Source organism: Silurus meridionalis, chromosome 21 (genome assembly GCF_014805685.1).
Source record: "Silurus meridionalis isolate SWU-2019-XX chromosome 21, ASM1480568v1, whole genome shotgun sequence".
NCBI classification, from domain to species: Eukaryota; Metazoa; Chordata; class Actinopteri; order Siluriformes; family Siluridae; genus Silurus; species Silurus meridionalis.
In genome coordinates, this window is record NC_060904.1 from 4,938,912 (window position 1) to 4,959,524 (window position 20,613).

The 20,613-nt window shown below is 42.3% G+C and overlaps 1 protein-coding gene across 2 annotated transcripts in view; it reads left to right on the plus strand.

Annotated features, from left to right (window-relative positions):
* The first annotated feature begins 1,623 nt into the window (after positions 1-1,623).
* rdh10a (retinol dehydrogenase 10a) overlaps positions 1,624-20,613 on the plus strand; it is a 32,680-nt gene continuing 13,690 nt past the window's right edge. The window contains exons 1-6 of one of the 2 annotated variants that reach the window (XR_006923678.1): positions 1,624-2,527; positions 3,090-3,316; positions 12,562-12,660; positions 14,342-14,487; positions 14,938-15,069; positions 16,125-16,307. Coding sequence is in view for 1 of the 2 variants with exons in the window: in XM_046833528.1 (XP_046689484.1) it covers positions 2,230-2,527; positions 3,090-3,316; positions 12,562-12,660; positions 14,342-14,487; positions 14,938-15,069; positions 16,125-16,248 (1,026 nt within the window). In the remaining variant the exon portion in view is untranslated. Of the gene's footprint in view, positions 2,528-3,089; positions 3,317-12,561; positions 12,661-14,341; positions 14,488-14,937; positions 15,070-16,124; positions 17,562-20,613 lie in introns of those variants that run through there. The other variant, XM_046833528.1, reaches the window with a different exon arrangement.

Below are 20,613 nucleotides of genomic sequence, written 5' to 3' on the forward strand. Positions count from 1 at the left end.
CAGGAGAGGGCGCTAGTGTCTGCCGTTCACCATAGTAATTAAAAGAAAGTAGGATCTGATCCCTTATTTCTATTTTCACTATTAAAACTACTAAAAAAGAAAATGATGACATCATTTACTCACCCATATATTGTTCCAAATCTCTGTTGCAATGTATAAATTAGGTTGTTATATAACAAATTTGGATTTGAATTTGCATAACTGGACATGTTTTATAGTTAATAAACTCATTGCATTGATTGTACATTGAGTTCCCTCAATAAGGAGTCTTCTTCTTTCGGCATTTCCCATTAGGGTTCGCCACAGCGGATCATCCGTCTCCATACCCCCCTGTCCTCTACATCTGCCTCTTTCACACCAACTACCTGCATGTCTTCCTTCACCACATCCATAAACCTCCTCCTTGGTCTTCCTCTTTTCCTCCTTCCTGGTGGCTCCATCCTCAGCATTCTCCTACCGATATACCCCATGTTCCTCCTCTGCACATGTAAAAACCATCTCAATCTCGCCTCCCTCACCTTTTCTCCAAAACGTCCTACATGCGCTGTCCCTCTAATAAACTCATTTCTAATCCTGTCCATTGTCGTCACTTCCAACGAAAACCTCAACATCTTCAGCTCTGCTACCTCCAGCTCCACCTCCTGTCTTTTACTCAATGCCACTGTCTCTAAACCATACATCATCACAGGTCTCACCACAGTCCTATAAACTTTTCCTTTTCACTCTTGCAGATACTCTCAATAAAGAGTACATTGAGAAATAATTGAAAATGTGTTAGTCAAGTCAAGAAGCTTTTATTGTCATTTCAACCATATATAGATGACGCAGTGAAATGAGACGTTTCTCCAGGACTCTGGTGCTACATAGTCTGGATTAGTAGAAAAGTAGAATAGCCTTTTGTCACATATCCATTACAGTGTAATTCTTTCTTCACATATCCTAGCTTGCTCGGAAGCTGGGCTCAAGGGCCTAGAAGTGGCAGCTTGGCGATATCGGGGCTTGAACCCCCCGCCCTTCTGATCAGTAAACCTGCACCTTAACCACTGAGCTCCCACTCCCATTAATAACCTCTCCCCCCCTGGTATGAAGGAGAAAATAAATGCTGGTCCTCATTACTATGAAAGTTGCTCAGAATCAAATATATCAGATGTACAAGATTGGTCAGAGAGCTGCAAGTATCACCGCGTACCACAAGATGGCGCTCTTGCACAGACAGAATTGAACTCAGGCTCATGTCTGAACTATTGATAATCTTTATAATCAAATCATTAATATTTCAGCCCAATTGTTTAGTGGAATTCAGCTTTTTTTTTACACAACCCTAGATATAAGTGTATTATCAACCTAAACATAAACTGATTTTTTTTTCCGAGAATTAGTTGACATTTTTAATTCTAGTTTATTATTGCTGGACTTCTGATCTCTGGTATTGGACCATGAATGAATGACAGAAGTCCTCGCTAACACTTCTAAAACCACCACCATCAGATCGCCATCAAATCCGATTTACGTGCGTGCTCTTTCCAGTCAGGCACCGGAGTGGCCAGCCCCCTCAGGAGGAGGGGGGTCCTCACCGCAGCGCCGGGGCGGGTTTAAATGGGGCTCGAGCGCACCAGGGCAGCGAACAGCAGCTGGAAGCGGCGCTCAGGTCGGTCGCATTCACACGCACGCGAACGCGCACACACACACACACACACACGCGAACACACACGCGAACGCGCACGCAGAGACCAGGGAGCTGACGCGCGCCGGACAGTTCAGCTCGGGAACTCCGCAGGTTCAGGAGTTTTATATGGTTTTTATAGAAAAGCGAATTTGATCTCTAAAAAGAGAGAAAAAAAACATTATTATTTAATTATTTTATTCTTCTGAAAGCTCGTATTCTTGTCTGCACTTCTGACAGATCCGGAATATTTAAAGCGAATTAAACATCAGGTTTTGGTGCTCATTTAATTATAATTCTTTTAATAATATTTAATTCGTTTTTTTTAAATAATTTATTTTAAAACCGAATACCTGATTAATATCCTCAATAGTTATCGATTTTTCTTTTTGATATAATTTTTTTTTGTATATTTTAAGTATAAACTCGTTGAATTCGGATTATTTTTGAAAGAAACCCGATTCGCGTTCACACTGAGTTCACATCGAGTTAATTTCCGCGGATTTGGGTGTATAATCCCCCGTCCCCTCCCGGTCAGTGGTTGAGTGGTCGTGGTGGTGGTGGTGATGATGATGATGATGCTCGGCCTGGTGCTGGAGTTTGTGCTCGTGCTGATGAAGGTCGCGTGGGCGATCGCGCTCGCGGCGCTGCGCTGGGTGGCGCGGCCGCGCGAGAAGCGCGTGGCGGGCCAGGTGTGCGTGATCACGGGCGCGGGCGGCCAGCTGGGACGCCTGTTCGCGCTGGAGTTCGCGCGCCGCCGCGCCGTGCTCGTGCTGTGGGACATCAACAGCCAGAGTAACGAAGAGACCGCCGAGCTCGTGAGGCAGATCTACCGGGAACAGGAGACGCACGCGGATCGAGAGGGTAAAAAAAACACACAGATGCATAAATAATGTTTTGTAACAAGCTTGTAATCCTGATGCACATAAAGACTGTTACACTGTGTTACATAACATCATAATGCAATTAGTATAGGCGAAAAAGGATGTAATAATTGCAAACATTTATTAAATGGTAATAGAATAAACATAAACAACTGTTTTCTTTCTGTAACATATGATCCCAGTGATTGAGGACCCCTGCTTTAGAGAGTCACTGCATTGGATTAGTATTAGTCAGAATGGTATGTGTGTGGATTTGGTCAGCGATACTGTGGTTTGATGAAAGTATGTGCTAGTTAGGAGGCAGCAAACTCAGAGTTCTCCATGCGCTCGTGTCCCAGAGTAGATGTCCGCTATAAAACTTCACAAGTAGCTGTGGGATTGTGGGATACCGTCACTAGGACACGGCGATACCCGAGCCGCAAACTGCTGAATGAAAACATCACTATTCAGAAAACTCAGCATCACTGACACATTATTTGTAAATCTTGCAAAAGTGTAGAGAACGTATTTTTATTGACGTTGTACGTTTGCATGTCGAGCAGGCGGCGTGGAGGAGGTGCAGCCCTTCAAGCCGCAGGTGTACACGTACGTGTGCGACGTAGGGAAGCGTGAGAACGTGTACTCGACCGCAGAGCGCGTGAGACGCGAAGTGGGCGACGTGGACCTGCTGATCAACAACGCGGGTGTGGTCTCCGGACAGCACCTACTGGAGTGTCCGGACGAGCTCATCGAGAGGACCATGGTGGTCAACTGCCACGCACACTTCTGGGTAAGTCAGATGTCTGAGCGATCGGACACATCCCAATCCACATGATATTTTATAAGATAGTGTCACAATGGGAGTGGTGGGAGGGGGGGTATGTTGAGAGGGATAAAGGGATAGATGATTGAAACACATCCCCATTCCTGACACTTTGTTGGGAAACAGGCTGCCATTTTGACGTTACTGTTTATTACGCAGTCTCGGGCCTGTTGTTGGCCACGTCTCATTCCTTTTATTTGCGGTATTTGCACTTTCCTTTCCTCTTGAAAGGATGTTTGCCTTTTGTTGCGCGGAGACCAAACAGCTGAACCTAATTCCCTTTGTCCGTTCGCAAAAGAGCAAAGACGATCCCTCTCGCGGCAGCATCACAGCGAGAACGAAATGTCAGCGGACAACCGAGACTGCGTTTGTTGGAGCATTTCTCGCCTTTTCCCATCGGTGTTTACGCTCCTATTAAGGATGCAGCTCATTAGTAACAATATATATATATTTATTAATACACATAAGCTCTTTCTCCTATCACTATTTATCAAGCCCTCCATTCACCACTGGCATCTTTTTTGAGGTGCTGGCAACCTAAATAATACCATAAATAGGTCTATTTGCAGTAAAAATGCACTGTAACTGATTTAGTTCTAGAGATTTGGGATTTACGCATATAATTAACTATTTTCAACTATTTTCCCCTCCCCCCAAACAAATTATAATATTCCCGTGTGTAAAATGGCCACATCTGATAATGCAATGCTGTGCTTTTTTCCTACTTTGAAAGAGACACCGTGATACTCGAATGCCATTCATTCTTTTGTTGGGAGCCAAAAGCATATTTATAACAGGGATAGGGTGTGTGATGCGTGTTTATTTGTGCATTTTTTACTCTGTGTCCCATTCGGGAGGAGGACTCTCTTTGTTGCGGATGTTAGGTGGCGTACTATTTATCTGTTATGGTATTGTGTGTGTGTGATTGGCCGAATCCCAAACCTAATAAAAACTCCCAGATTGCACAGCGTGTTGGTGATTTGAATGTTTTTATATCGCCGCATTCCTGCGAGGTAATCGTTGGAGAGCGAGCAGCAGCTCAGAGGGTTTCTGCGGAGACACAAAAGGCCGTCCGCTCGGCGTCTCACAGGAACTTTCCCTGCTTTGTTAATTAAAAGCTCACTGATGGGGCCATATGGAGGTGGCGTTTTTTTCCCCCCTTCCTAATTGAGCCGGTGTCGGTAAACGAGCGCGCTTTCTCCCCCGCAGCGCCCCGCGGAGGGGGCAGTTTGTGCAGCACCATGCTGGGTTGAGCTCACACGTTCACAGGGAGGATCTGTTTGTTTATTCGCCTGACAGAGTTATTGATGGGCCGGTGTAAAGGAGTGTGAAGGATCGCCGAGTAACACACACACACACACACACTTCACAAAGTGATCTGAATTAATTAAGTGATGTTGATTGCTCAGGACACTGACTGCCGTGGTCGTGCATCCTGTTTTATTTAATGAGCTGTCTCACATCACATCTAGTTTGCACTAAGCAGCTCAAGGAAATGTGGATTTTTGCACTACTTTCTCGTATTTTGCCTTCGCTGTCAGCGCTGACAGTAAAAGTTCCTGTGCAGAGGAGAGTGATTTTTCTATAGGCTTTCAAGACGAGATGTCCGTAGTCGTTTTTCTTCTTCTTCTCGGGAACACATCCCCCGAGAGGATGTTTAGCAATGAAGGAAAATGACAGACGAAATGATATTTCGGAAAGGAATTCGAAATGAAGAAATCACAGAGGGGAAGAAGGCCACTACGCTGCAGACACAATTTAGGAACAAAGCGTTTATTGCAGACGTTTTGGGTTTAAACTGCGCAGCTGTTCCCGTAAAAGGCCAAATTATGGTCAAACGACGTGAACTCCCGAGCTGCAATTTGTCATTTCTGGTTCGAGTCATTGCCTCCTCATAAAACAGATATGATATTAGTAGTAGCAGTGATTTCTATTCAAGTTAATGATTCACAGCCCGTGTTTTTCACATTCGCTGGTCAGTCTATGGGGGTGTATTCGTCAAATTATAGGTGCTGCGTGTGTGCGTGTGTGTGTGTGTGTGTGTGTGTGTGTGTGTGTGTGGAGTTTGGTTTGGACTCTCATTAAGGTTCTGCTTGTGTTTTCTTAAGCACTTTGTGTTGTGGTTGTGAGATGAAAGCGTCCTGTGATGAATGGGGATGTAAACTGGCCACAGAGTAGAAGATGTGGTTTGGTCATACCACAGAACCAACAGTGCTTCTCTTTCGCTCACACACACACATTTGTAGCTGTAATTAGTCACTGCAAGAGTATAGGATTTTTATAGATAGTAATTCCAAATAATACAATTGAATTTGGTATGAAGGTACAATCAGGTGCAATAAATACAGGAGCCATCGTTGAATTATAAAGTTCTCCATGAAAGGGACTGGAGGCATCCATCGTCCATGGTGGTGATCACGTCACACACACAATTCATAAAAAGCCTTGGCTCAGAGAACTGAGAATGACTGATGGAAAACAATAAACACCCATAAACCGAGAGGGAGAAACTATATAGCGACAGTTGTGTACAGAATGGTATAAACAGATATCCTTGGCTCAAATCCTTGGCTCCAGAGGTGTAATATTTCAGACCGATACTATCGCGATCATCAGATCTGCACATTTGTAGGTTCGGCTTTCAGTTTCTCTCATCCTTAATCTGAATAACGAGACGCGTGTTGGAAACAACGGAGGCGAGACAAAGCGCGTTTCCAGATGGAGCTCGCCTTTACTACATTATGGGACTGGCGCAAGAGCCAAAAGGAAGCGATGTCATCATTCGAGCGCCCTGAGGAGGCCCCCACGCTCTTCACAAACTCCGAACGCAGCTGCACAGGAGAATCACAGCCAGCACACACACACACACACATACACGTGTACCAGAAAGAAAAGTGGTTAAGAAAAACAGAGAAGTGTGTGTGTTACATCCATCTGGTTCTATTTGTGCAGAAGAAAACCAGAACAAACAACGGATGTGTCATGTCCCAAACCACATACTTTGTAGTACATCACGTAGAACCTTAACTATTAGCCGTGTCTCAAATGAGTACAAGGACTACACAAGGATGCTGTAGGACTTTCATACAATATTAGGTAGAACTTGCTCTACAAACAGGTGTGAATAGCGGATAACGCGTTCTGGATGGTACGTATGGAAGAGCAAGTCAGCATTGTATTGTGTGAAGAAATGTTTAGGTTGAATTTACCCATCCTGGGAACTCGTGGGTTGTGTAAAGCTGGGCTGTAATGGCGAGCTGCTGTCTGACCCACTTCCATCACAATCGCTTATTGTTCAGATTAGTTTGACGAGATGCCAAGCGACAGGAGCCAAATTCTCCAAGCGGCGCTCTCACTGTAAAAAGATCCGGCCAGGCAGAAGAGTCGCTCTCAGCACTCTTCGGCTCCTGCACCTGTGTGTGTGTATGTGTGTGTGTGTGTGTGTGTGTGTGTGTGTGTGTGCATGATAACTTAGAAATGCTCACAGTGAAGTTCATTGGAGTGTGACTGTCAGGGTCTCTTGTTATTGTTAATGGGAGTTATTTCTTCATTTCGGAAATGGTCAGACTTTTCTGTGGATGTGGATTATTATCTGCCACTCAAAAGCATCTCTGAGATCAGATCCCACTGTAATTAGAAACAGCTTTATTTTAATCTCTAAATGCGTTATCGCTTCTACAGCAGCAGGTCGTATGCGGGGTTAAGTTTAGGGAGAGTATTCAGGACCGGGGCTGCAAAGGGGGGGAAAATTCCCATTCAATTTCCTGAAACTTTCCATGGGAACTTGATTTTGGGAATTTTGGATATATTTTAAGTTGGAACCTTACCAGGAATTTCTGTGAATGAATTTGGGGACATTTATGTCCACTGTATCACATTGTAATATGTATATGTAGTCTTTCGCTACATGTATTAGTTTAAAACAGAATTCAAAATGTCCTTTTCGACTTTAGAATTTCGGCGCACAATATCTTAAAGCATGAGGAAGTTTTAAACGTAAATTCTAATATGTATACATAAATGTAATATTTATGTCATTTAGGTCAATACTTGCCAAGATGGAGTTTTTTTTATTTTATTTTTTACATTATTTTGTGTGCAGGATTGAAGAAATGATGTTTTATGTTATGGAGGGATGCACAGTGCATGTAGGGGGCGTGGCCTCGGTAACCCTGCGCTAAGTGTGCCGTGTGCATGTGAGGGATGAATTTGCAGGGTAGAAAGGAGTCAAATGAAACTGCATTAAATCCTGCAAGATTTTTTTTTTAACTACATGTAAATTCCCTGTTATTGGCAATTTTGTAAATTCCCAGATTATTTCTCATTAATTCCCATATATTCGCGTTAAACCCCATGGAAAATTTCCAGTCTTGAAAATACCTGTAATTGTGCAACCCTATTCAAGACAGAGGAGTTTTCATTAGTAGTTCCTCTTTGTGGGTGTTTTTGCCTTCTGAACTTCCATTGATTCTAGTAAAAAAAAAAGAAACTTTAACTAATTTGATGTAAGCGATAACAAGGAACATAAATTAAACAAAAAAACATAAAGTGTCAATCAATAAATAAAAAAAAGGACAGAACAAGCACCCACATTTGTTATCCATTTCCCGACACACAGCCTGTGTGACGTTCAGCACGTAAAAATGCTGTTATCAAAGATGCATTCGATTATCATTGCCATTCCAGATGTTCATTCATTCGTCTTCTGTAACAGTTTTGTGTTGGTCAGAGTTCCTCAAAAAACGTTACACAAGGCCTGGCTTTTCTGCAGGGAAAAAAAAAATCCTACCCACTATATATAGACAGCAGCTGATTGATGACTAATAGATATTTGAGGGAGGGGAAGTGTGTGTGTGTGTGTGTGTGTGTGTGTGTGTGTGTGTGTGTGTGTGTGTGTGTGTGTGTGTGTGTGTGTATCTGTGAAACTAAAGAAATTCCAGCAAGTTGTGAGATTGATGTTTTTAAAGGCTGTGTGAGCTCGTACCATCCCAAGCACGTTTATGAATGCTGACATCACTTGGATCGCTCACTCTGCTCTTCTTCACTCCACTGCTCTCCGCCTCCAAAAATCCACTGCCCGCATGGCTCCAGCCAAATCGCAGATCGTTTTAATGCTTTCTGTGGATTCTCTCTAGCGAAACGTGTACTTCTTGAACATTTTCAAACTCTGGGATATCCAATATCTTTATTCACACATCGTCGTGCATGCGATAATATGAAAAGATGAAAAGGTTAAATACGGGTTCGTGAAAATACTACAGAGCATTCTTATTTTCCTCAAAATTCTACAAAAAATACCCCATAATAAAAAACGACAAAAAAAATCAGTATTCACAGCTTTTGCCATGACACTCAAAATTGAGCTCAGGTGCATCCTGTTTCCACTGGTCATCCTTGAGATGTTTCTCCAACTTAATTGGAGTCCACCTGTGGTAAATTCAGTTGATGGGACATGATTTGAAGGCTCACACTTGTCTTTAGCAGGTCCCATAGTTTACTGTGCATGTCAGAGCACAAACTAAACCATGAGGTCCAAGGAATTGTCTGTAGACCACCAAGACAGGATTGTATCGAGACACTGAAAAATGTCTGCAGCATTGAAGGTCCCAATGAGCACAATGACCTCTATCATCTGTAAATGGAAGAAGTTTGGAAACACCCGGACTCTTCCTAGAGCGGGCCTGCCCGGCCAAACTGAGCGATCGGGCTAAAAGGGCCTTAATCACCAGGAGGTGACCAAGAACACTATGGTCACTCTGGAGAAGCTCCAGCGTATCTCTGTGGGGAGAGAAGAACCTTCCAGAAGAACAACCATCTTTGGAGCACTCCACCAATCAGGCCTGTACGGTAGAGTGGCCAGAGTGACCTGGCTGGAGTTTGCCAAAAGGCACCTGAAGGACTCTAAGGCCATGAGAAACAAAGATGAAACTCTTTGGCCTTAATGCCAAGCGTTATGTCTGAAGGAAACAAGGCACCGCTCATCACCTGGACAATACCATCCCTACAGTGAAGCATGGTGGTGGCAGCATCATGCTGTTGGAAAGTTTTTCAGCAGCAGGAACTGGGAGACTAGTCAGGATCAAGGGAAAGATGAATGCACCAATGTACAGAGACATCCTCGATGAAAACCTGCACCGGAGCACTCTGGACCTCAGACTGGGGCGACGGTTCATCTTTTAGCAGGACAAAGACTTTAAGCACACAACCAAGATAACACAGGAGTGGCTACAGGACGACTGTATGAATGTCCTCGAGTGTCCCAGCCAGAGCCCAGACTTGAACCCGATTGAATGGGAGAATCTGCCCAAAAGGCGTTGCCAAACTTGTAGCATCATACTCCAAAAGACTTGGTGCCAAAGGTGCTTCAACAAAGTATTGCTGTGAATACTTATGTACATGTGATTTTTTTAATTTGTAACAAATTTGCAAAGATTTCAAAAACACTTTCACGTTGTCATTATGGGGTATTGTTTGTAGAATTTTGAGGAAAGTAATGAATGTAATCCATTTGGGAAAAAGGCTGTAACATAACAAAATGTGGAAAAAGCGACTCACTGTGAACATTTTCTGGATGCACTGTACATCGAGTTTCATCGAGGTTGAAACTATTGTAAAAAAAGATTTTACTCATATATTTCGGGGAGGTGATCGCTTACTGGATAAGGCTTTGGACTTTGGATCCGAAGGTCATGAGGTCAAATCCAAGTCGCAACAAGTTGCCCCTCATGGGCCCCTGAGCAAGGCCCCTAACCCTGTAGCTGCTCAGTTGTATGAATGAGACAAAAAAGAAAAAATGTCTCGGTCTGAATAAGTGGGTCTTATTCCAGCACTAAAGACACAGAACGTTTGTCAAAGTGACGCAAATTTACAGTATGTCAATGAACGTATTATCCAAGCACTCAAAAGCAAGCTGATTCTGACAGCTTTGTGTCTGCTGCATGTGTAGACAACATTATTATTATCTATTATTCCCCTATTATCATTATTATTACTCGATTATTGGGTTGATTATGTGCATTTTTTTGTTGCAGCATTATACAGATTTATTATTTCTTCGTTAATAAACAATTTGTCACGTTTTTTCAGGCCTGATAGAGTCATACACTGTGACAAAGTGCAAATCATGCACACAGAGTAAACAAGAAGCTTCAAAACATGTCGGTGTAAAGTTAAATAAGTTTTAGCCAAAGTTAGAGTGCAAATCCAAAGGATTTTACGAAAGTTTAACGAGCCCAAGCAACGCACGTGTATATATAAAAAAACTTATACATGAGGCTACAAATGGAAGTAAAAAAGGGGTTAACATCATTCTTGGCAGAATTATACAGTATAATGAACTTTTTTGTGTGTATGTGTGTGTGTGTGTGTGTGTGTGTGTGTGTGTGTGTGTGTGTGTTACTAGGGAACAGGGTGATACCACGTCAGAAATCCACTCAAAAATACATTTTACGGAAAGCAGACTTGTTAGCAGAGGTGGAAAGAGTAATAAAATATTGTACTCAAGTAAAAGTTACTGTTACTTCAGTGAAATTTTACTCAAGTACAAGTAAAGTTAGCAGTCTATAAATATCCAAAAGTAAAAAGTAGCTCATTTAAAATTTTGGAGAGCAACTTTTTTTTAGGATATAAATCTCAAACTAGCAAATCAAAATGCGAAAAAAAAAACCCGGTGATTTGAGTCTGATGTGAGTTACGCACTTTCGCAAGCCAAAAAGAAATCAATCTCCTGTTATAATGTCGTTTATGATAACGAGAGAAATCGCGAATGCAGATTCAGAATTCAGACACCGAGCGCAAGCATTAAACAACTTTAGGTCCGACGACGTTCACTGCGATGCTCATCACTGGCCACTGCTTCGTCTTTTTTCTTTCTTTCTTTCTTTCCTTCTTTCTTTCTTTCTTTCTTTCTTTCTTTCTTTCTTTCTTTCTTTCTTTCTTTCTTTCTTTCCTTGTTTTCCTTCCTTCCTTCCTTCCTTTCCTTCCTTGTTTTCCTTCCTTCCTTCCTTCCTTCCTTCCTTCTTTCCTTCTTTCCTCCTTCCTTCCTTTCCTTCCTTCCTTCCTTCCTTCCTTCCTTTCCTTCCTTTACTTTCCGTCCTTCCTTTTCTTTTCCTTCCTTCCTTCCTTCCTTCCTTCCTTCCTTTCCTTTCCTGCCTTCCTCCCTTCCTTCCTTCCTTTCCTTCCTTCCTTCTTTCCTTCATTCCTTCCTTTCCTTCCTTCCTTCCTTTTCTTTCCTTCCTTCCTTCCTTCCTTCCTTCCTTCCTTCCTTCCTTTCCTTTCCCTGTCTTCCTTCCTCCCTCCCTCTCCTTCCCTTCCCTTCTGTTCCTTCATTGTGAGTTTAGCACATTTGTTCCCACACTAACTCATTAATCAGCGCATAGTTTTCAGGGCGCGATTTTACTCTTATTATTATTGTTTTTTTTACTGAGTAACGGATATGATGCAAAATGACAACACTTCACAAAAAACATACTTACAGATTTTTCAAACTGTAGTGAAATTCAAGTACACAAAACATGTAATTAATTACAGTAACATGAGTTAATTTAATCCGTTACTTTCCACCTCTGCTTGTTAGCTACGTTCGGTTTTCACACACCGGTGTGTATGTTGGATAGAGAGGACATGGTAAACATATTCATTTTTAACCCAACTGTCACTTTAAGTGTTTTTATAGAGGGGAATGTCCTTCTAATGACTTTGCTTGGTTCTTTTTCCTGAATGTGTGTGTGTGTGTGTGTGTGTGTGTGTGTGTGTGTGTGTGTGTGTGTGTGTGTGTGAGGGCGGTGAATGAGAGTTGCTCTCTTGGCTGAAACTTTATCCCGCAGACGGGCTCGGCGTGTGTTTGTGTGCGCGCGAGTCCGCGTACGGAAAGAGGAAACGCAGAACGTTTCTCTCACTCGTGCTTCACGTCCAAGTCGAAGCCCGCTAACACACACACGTACGTGTAAACGAATCCCTCGGGAGGGTGCATGCGAGAGCAGAGCGGTCACTAACGGCCGTCGCTCCCTCGCTCTCCGTCCGCAGCCCGAGTATTGTTTAGACTCTGTGAATTATTAGAAGAGGGAGAGCGCGGGAAAAAACACGCGGGGATCAAAGCGCTTTGGCTTCGGAGATGAAGAATGCAAGGAGAATAACCCCGTCTAATAACCACCCCCTTCCCCCACCCCACCCATCTTTCTGCCCCCACAACCGCCCCTCTTGTCCTCTTTCAGACCACCAAGGCTTTTCTTCCCAGGATGTTGGAGATGAATCACGGCCACATCGTGACGGTCGCCAGCTCGCTGGGCCTCTTCAGCACGGCAGGGGTCGAGGTCAGTGCGCTCGCACACACACACACACACACACACACACGCTCACAAATACAACACAGCAGCAGCTAATAATGAGGGAGTTTACACAGGACCAGCAGGTTCAACTGCAAAGTTTTCTATACATAAAACATGAGCTGTTTGAACACACTGAAAGAGAGAAATAGAACGAATGATGCGTCACCACGTGTCCAAGGCATGTCCCATCTGTCTTTTTGCCTCGGACTTTCTCTCCTCGTCTCCCCGTGTCTGTTTCTCGCTCTCATCTTTTTTTTTTTCCTTCCCCTTTTCTTTGTCAAATGGTCCCATTCCATCTTTGCTTTCATGTCTCTCTCCCTGTCGTTCTTTTTATTCCGATCGTATCTTTCACTGTGTCTCAGTGTCCCCCTCTGTCTGCTTCCCACTCGTATTCTTTTTTTTCCCCTCCATGTTTTCTTTTCATATTCTCTCTCTTTGTCTATGTTTCAGTGTCCCTTTCTGTAATTCTTTTTGTAATACTCTCCCTGTCTCTCTTCCTCCTTTCTCACTGTCTCTTTCCACCGGTGTTTATCTCCCTTTTATATTATTCCTCTTCATTCTTCCCTGTTCGTTTCCAAGTTTTTTTTTTCCAGTTTCTCTAATATTTTTGTATTTCTGTCTCCCTCTTTCTCACTGTCTCTTTTTGCCTCAGGGGTATCAGGGCCTCACTGTATAGAACTGCGACACACACACACACACACACACACACACACAGACATACAGTAAGCTGTTTGTCTACACTTTGAAAGCTTCCTATTACATTCGCGATCTGTCCTTTCATTCATCCGTTCACTCATTCATGCTCTGATCCTCCTCTCCACTTTCCCCTGCACCGTCGCCAAATCATGCCGAGCGGGTTACACCGCGTCAAAGAAAAGGCCTGGCTGTGTTAATGTGTGTTTAGTTTGTGTTAGTGTGTGTTAGTGTGTGTTCAGCTCCTCGGCCCGGTGTTGGTTTGCTCTCCTTCAGGGAATCTCGGCTCCTTTGTCACAATTTTACACTCGCTTCTTTTTTTTTTCTTTCCTACTTCAAGGGCAACGTTTTATTGTTTTTTATGGCCCACATTAATGCGGTGACTCAGAGCTGCCGTCGATGTGTGTGTGCGCGTATACGTGTGTGTGTGTGTGTGTGGACGCACTCCCGGCTCTTTATCCCCAGCGTGTTTATCTACACGCATCTGTGTTTGGCCGAGCTGCTTTCTGAAGAGCAAACCACATCAAAACCGTCCCTGCGGCCGCGCAAAGCGAAGAATGCTAATGAAACTGCCGCGTCCTCTCACACACACACACAAACACACACACAAACACACACACGCACACACACACACACAGTGTACTTCTGTACACTTTATTTGGAACAAAGACCGTTATTGTGTAAAGATAAATAATGATGGATGGAAATAAAGTGGAATTCGGACCTACTGATGACTTGGCAGTGTCCCAAATCACATGGCGTCTGTGTGATCGGCTACATCACAAACCGCTCGTCAGTGAGCTTTTTATGGCAAGACAGTAACTCAGTAGCATGTGGTTTTGAGACAAAACAACGTGCAAATGAAAAGTAGTCGATAGCTGGACAGCGATCTAATCGTCTAGCATCACCTAAACCTGCACTAAAATACTGAGCACTCCATTTAAAATGTTTTTATTTGTTTGATTTACAACAGGATTACTGCGCTAGCAAGTTCGGAGCCATCGGCTTCCACGAGTCGCTCAGCCACGAGATCAAGGCTTCAGAGAAAGACGGCATTAAGATGACGCTGGTGTGTCCGTATCTGGTGGACACAGGCATGTTCAGAGGCTGCAGGATACGGTAAATATCCTAAATGTTACCCCACTTATCTTGTGGCTCAGTATGTAACACTCAGGAGCAGAGTATTTTAATATGGAATTTTAACCCTAATTAAAAAACACAAATTTGATGTTTGGAACTGCTACAAATCTGTGTTGCAGCAGTGTAGCTTTAAGTTTCTTCTATTAGCCATTAATGACCTGCTTGTGTCAGGCAACTAACCAATGTTACTGCTACAATTACTACAATGTTAATGTTACTGCTAGAGGTAAAAAAACGAAAAGCAGTAACCTCCATCTGCACTCTGCAAAAACAATCCAACTCTATTGGACGACATTTTCTAGATACATTGTTACCATGCACATGTTTTCTGAAACTGTCCCACAAATTCTCAAAGCGTTTGTGTCGCAAACAAGATGAACAAAGAGAGTGCCTCTTTACAGATTGTTTTTACCTCCTCTGTCCTCTTAGTAAGGAGATCGAGCCATTCCTGCCCCCACTGAAGCCCGAGTTCTGTGTGAAGCAGGCAATGAGGGCCATCCTGACCGACCAGCCTATGATCTGTACACCACGCATCGTCTACATAGTCAATCTCATGAAGAGGTGAGTGCGTTACTTCCGCCCAAAGCTCAGACCCAACAGTGTCTTTACAGTGTCCTAACAGTGACCCAACAGTGTCTTAAAAGTGTCCCAACAGTGTCTTGAAAGTGACCCAAAATTGACCTTACAGTGTCCCAACAGTCTCTTAAAAGTGTCCCAACAGTGTCTTAAAAGTGACCTACCAGTGTCCTAACAATGTCCCAACAATTTCTCAACAGTGACCTAACAGTGTCTTAAATGTGTCCCAACAGTGTCTTGAAAGTGACCCAAAAGTGACTTAACATTGTCCCAACAGTGACATAACAGTGTCCCAACAGTGCCTTAAGATTTTCCTAACAGTGTGCCAAGTGTCCCAACAGTGTCCTGAAAGTGACCCAAAATTTACCTTACAGTGTCCCAACAGTCTCATAAAAGTGTCCCACCAGTGATCTTACAGTGTCTTGAAAGTGACCCAAAAGTGACATAACAGTGTCCCAACAGTGCCTTAAGATTGTCCTAACAGTGTGCCAACAGTCTCTTAAAAGTTTCCCAACAGTGTCCTGTATCTTAAAAGTGACCTACCAGTGTCCCAAGTGTGTCCTAATAATGTCCCAACAGTGTCTTAAAAGTGACCTAAACATCCTAACAGTGTCCCAACAGTGTCCCAACTGTGTCCTAACAGTGTCTTAAGTGTGTTCTAACAATGCCTTAAAAGTGTCCTCAACTGTGTCCCAAAAGTGTCCTAACAGTGTCATCAGACTAAAAAGGCACATATTCTCTGTATATACTGTATAATCAATATCGCTCATAGAGCTTGTCGTAATATTATTAGTGAGGTAATTAGTACCGCTGTTAACGAGCCTCACTTATCAATGTTTTATTAATGTTTTCTAGCCCAATTTACAAAAAACATTCTTGATGCAAGCATGTGCAGATTGATCAATGCCAATCATTTACAAAGATGTACCTTTTGTGTACACGAAATCTTTCAGTATACAGATAACAATTTTTCAAATGTTCCCGAGTTCCATGTTTATTAAGGAAAAATTACCGAAACGTTTTCTCGTGTGTGTTTTCAGCATCCTGCCGTTCGAGGCCATCGTGTGCATGTACCGGTTTCTGGGCGCCGACAAGTGCATGTATCCGTTCCTGGCTCAGAGAAAAGAGGCCATGAACAACAACGAGGCGAAAAACGGGATCTAAACGACTCGCCTTCACGAAACGACGAGAGGATACGACCACTGAGAGAGAGAGAGAGAGAGTTAGAGACTGAGTTTAGACTGGTGCACTTGCATTGAGCAGATGCAAACGTTTCCCATATTGTTCCTCTGGAACTGAGAGCGCTGTGGACTACACTGAGGATTTCCTCTTTGTGTTTGTTGTCATTCGTTGAGTTCATTTGAAAAAGCAAAGCGAGCTTCTATATACCGCGTCACTAGGTCCGAAATCATACGTGAGGTATTCAGTAATTATTTACATCATGTAGTCACCAGCATTATTTAGCGTCTTTGCGAATATATACAGTATGTTACTGTACGGGCAGTACGAATCCCCAACCCTCCCTCCCCAACACCCTCATTGTCACTTTGTGTTTTGTAGACATGCACTGTAACTACATCGTTTCTCTACACTGCCATTACTGTTGGGATCAATCCCTCGATCCCCGGAGCATCTTCTGGACACGTGGATTAAAGTCAAACACACACACAAACAGCCGAACCCTGTTCTGGCCCCTTTCAGCCTCCATATAGCACGGACTCAAATTTGTGGCTGCTGAATATTCCTGTAAATATATGTGTTATTTTATTTCTCTCCTCGCGATATATATTCAACCAGCAGCAAAAGGATTTTCCGACACGTGAAACACTCACGGAAATCCGAAATGTTTCTAAAAAAAAACAACAGATGTTCATGTTATTCTAGCAAGAATTAATGCTAACATCGAGGGCATTCGTGATTTCACCAGCAACGCTAATCAGTAATCAATAATTTAATCGTCAACCACGTTTAAAAAAACGTTTTCCGAAGAGACATTAACGTGTCTCGCGATTAAGCTGTGGTCAGTGCCATTTATTCCACAACAAACAACGAACGCAACTGGTTTGTTGGGTTATTTTTTATTTTTATTTTTTTCTGGGCAGATCAAAGCGTGTGTCCATTGTTTATTTTTTTTTAAAAGATATCAGTATGTATTTTTATTTGAATCACCGACGCAAAAACACAGAACGCATCCGAGCATCGGTTTGTAAAGCCACACCTCCGTCACGTCCTCCATATATTTTCAGTTTGGCGCAGCGACGTTCGGACACTACGAAAAAAGAATCGCCGATGGATCCGAAGTCTACTGCGCCGTTTGTTTCCCAGTGACGAGCCTGAAGTCGCTACCTCTTCAGTATGCTGTTTATTTGATGCCTTTTGTTTTTATGTGTGTAACTTTCAGAAGGAGCTGCACGTCTTGCGGATCCCACGTTTAGTGTCTCTGCCTAACTTAAATTAATAAACTGATTTAGATTGTGCTTTTACTCTCACCTCAGTCCAAATGTCACAAAATTCCTGTTTCTTACCCCAAACACATCACCTCTAGCTACATTCACACTATACATCAGTCCACAACTTTGTGTATCTAACACACACTCGCCATGCATTATGGGTAACAGACTCTATACAATACACTGTATTAAATCTTCAAAATAACCGAGAGCACGAAGGCTCATTAAAAGGGATTTTACATGTTGCTAGCGTTCAGGCCGGACCCTTAAAAATGGTCTAATTAGAACATAAAGTAGCACTAGCACACACACACACACACACACACACACACACACACACAGATTAGAAAATGCCAAAGCCTTTAATGAGGATTTTAGGTTTCTGACGCATGACTAATTGGATGGACAGAATGTCTAAAGGGAGATTAAGACTTAACACACAGAAAAGAAGAAGGGAAAAAAAGATCAGTAAAGCTCTCCTGACAAGCCAGATCCCCCGAGAAAAAGAAAAAAAGAGAAAACTACCTGCTGAGACAAACAGAACTTTCCAGAATTTGAGACTGAAATTTCTAGTAGAATTGAGTACAGTTATTTTAGATTTATTTCCCTTTTTCTCGCAGTTTGTTTAGTATTTTTGTTCAGTGTGTGTTGTGTGTGTGTGTGTGTGATTATAATAATAATATTAATAATAATTAGGGGAATAATAATAAGTAGAAGAAACATTCCAACTACATTTAACTTGGTTTATCTCCATTGCGAGTAGGCAAAAGTATTCGGACACCACATGCACAGCCTCCCTGACCTCAGCATCACTGATCACCTTTAAGATGAACTGGTACACTGATTGTGAGCCAGAGCTTTTCTTTATCATCATCATCATCATTATCATCATCATCATTAACAGTGGTGCCTGACCTCCCTAATGCTTTTTCGAATGAATAGGCACAAATCCCCTGAAACACACTACTGGAATGTTGCACAATTAAAATCCCAGCTGCCAGTGTGTGTAGCATAAAGGCACTAGAATAGCAGTGCTGGAGAACATTCCTGTGTCCCCCCTCCTGTATCTGACTCCAGAGTGATTGCTATCCATTCTCCTGCACATGAGAACTTTTTAAGGAGATTTCTATAGTTACAGACGGACTAAGAGAAAACCCTACTGCACACACACTCACACATTCTTAGAGAATGCAGCGCGATTTTCAATGTGGAGTATATGTAACAAATTTGTGGAGACAGACTATGAGAAGTTCTTCATTAGTGTTGCATTAAAACAATAATAACACACTCATTAAAAACCAATACACAGTGTAACACACACACTGAAATATAGCAACACAGACCTAATCCTAACACACATACACACTGGAATACCAACACAGAACTAATCCAAACACACACACCACTATTAAAACCCCAAAACACACTAGAGTAATAACACACACACACACACACACACACACACACACACACACACACACACACACACACACACACACACACACACACACACACCTCTTAGAACCCAAACACACTGAAATACTAACAGACTTATTTAGAATCCTAACACACACTTATTAATACCCCAAAACACACTACAATCCCCCACACACACTTCTTAGAACCCATACACACTGAAATACTAACAGACTTATTTAGAATCCTAACACACACTTATTAAAACACAAACTGGAATCCTAAACGCACACACCTCTTGGATCCAAAACACACTGAAATTCTAACAGACACCTATTAATACCCCAAAACACACTATAATCCCCACACACACTTCTTAGAACCCAAACACACTGAAATACTAACAGACTTATTTAGAATCCTAACACACACTTATTAAAACACAAACTGGAATCCTAACACACACACCTCTTGGATCCAAAACACACTGAAATTCTAACAGACACCTATTAATACCCCAAAATACACTATACTCCCCACACACACACCCTTAGAACCCAAACATACTGGAATACTAACACAGATTTATTTAAAATCATAACACACACCTATTATAACCCACACTAGAGTCTTAACATACACACTCTTTTAGAACACACACACACATACTCAGACACACCTATTAGAAGCCAAAAACACTAAAATACTAAGACACACTTAGAATTTAGAATCCTAACACACACATACACACCTAACAGAACCATAACACACACATCTACGTGAAGTCTTTCCTGCATCACAGAACTGATCAGTTTCACCTACACGTTTCCTAACTATGACCTGCATGTATGGCGGGGGGCCTGCAACGCGTTCCCAATGGGAAGTGAAATTGAACATAAGCGTTGAAGTTGAATTTTGACCCTCATCATCCACACCGTGTGATCTCACTGTCTCTGGACTTCACCCAGCAGGCTTTCAGATGTCTGAGCACTCACAGGGGTTCAGGTGCATGCTGCAGTGTGTTGCGGTGGAGAGTGTTCGCACAGCACCATCTGCTCCGCCAAAAGGCGCGTTTACTTTAGTCAGCCCCGAGCGCCAGGAGAAAAACACAAACACGTGGGCTACTACAAGGTGCTAATGGAATTCCTGGATAAATACGACACCGCATTTACATTCTTACATTTGACGCCCGATTTCACTTAGTGACTGGGTTTACATAAAGAAATTTCTTTCTTTTTTTATTTAAAAACAAACAACTGAATGAGCTTAAAAGAATATAAAGTAATTTTCTTATATTTTCGATAAAAAAAAAAAAAAACATAATTCAACAAAACCTTTTTTTGCCTGAAGTCAACAGAGGGTTCAAATTTAAGCCACTGATTTCCCACTACTAGTATTGTTACAATATTGAAAATATTGAAGAAAAAAAAATTTTGTCAAACTTTTTTTGTTTCATTTTCTACTTTTCAAACGATTCCCTAGAAAGCTTGTATTAGTTTTCCCTCAACTACTTTCCTCCGCTGTAATTATTGTTTGCTTTATTAAATCTGTACATAGCAATAATTAAACTACTTCATTTCACTAAATATTGTTTTGTTATTATTTTATAGTTTACTGATCTCCCTTTACTGTAACGGTTTACACAACATTTTTCCAGATTTTT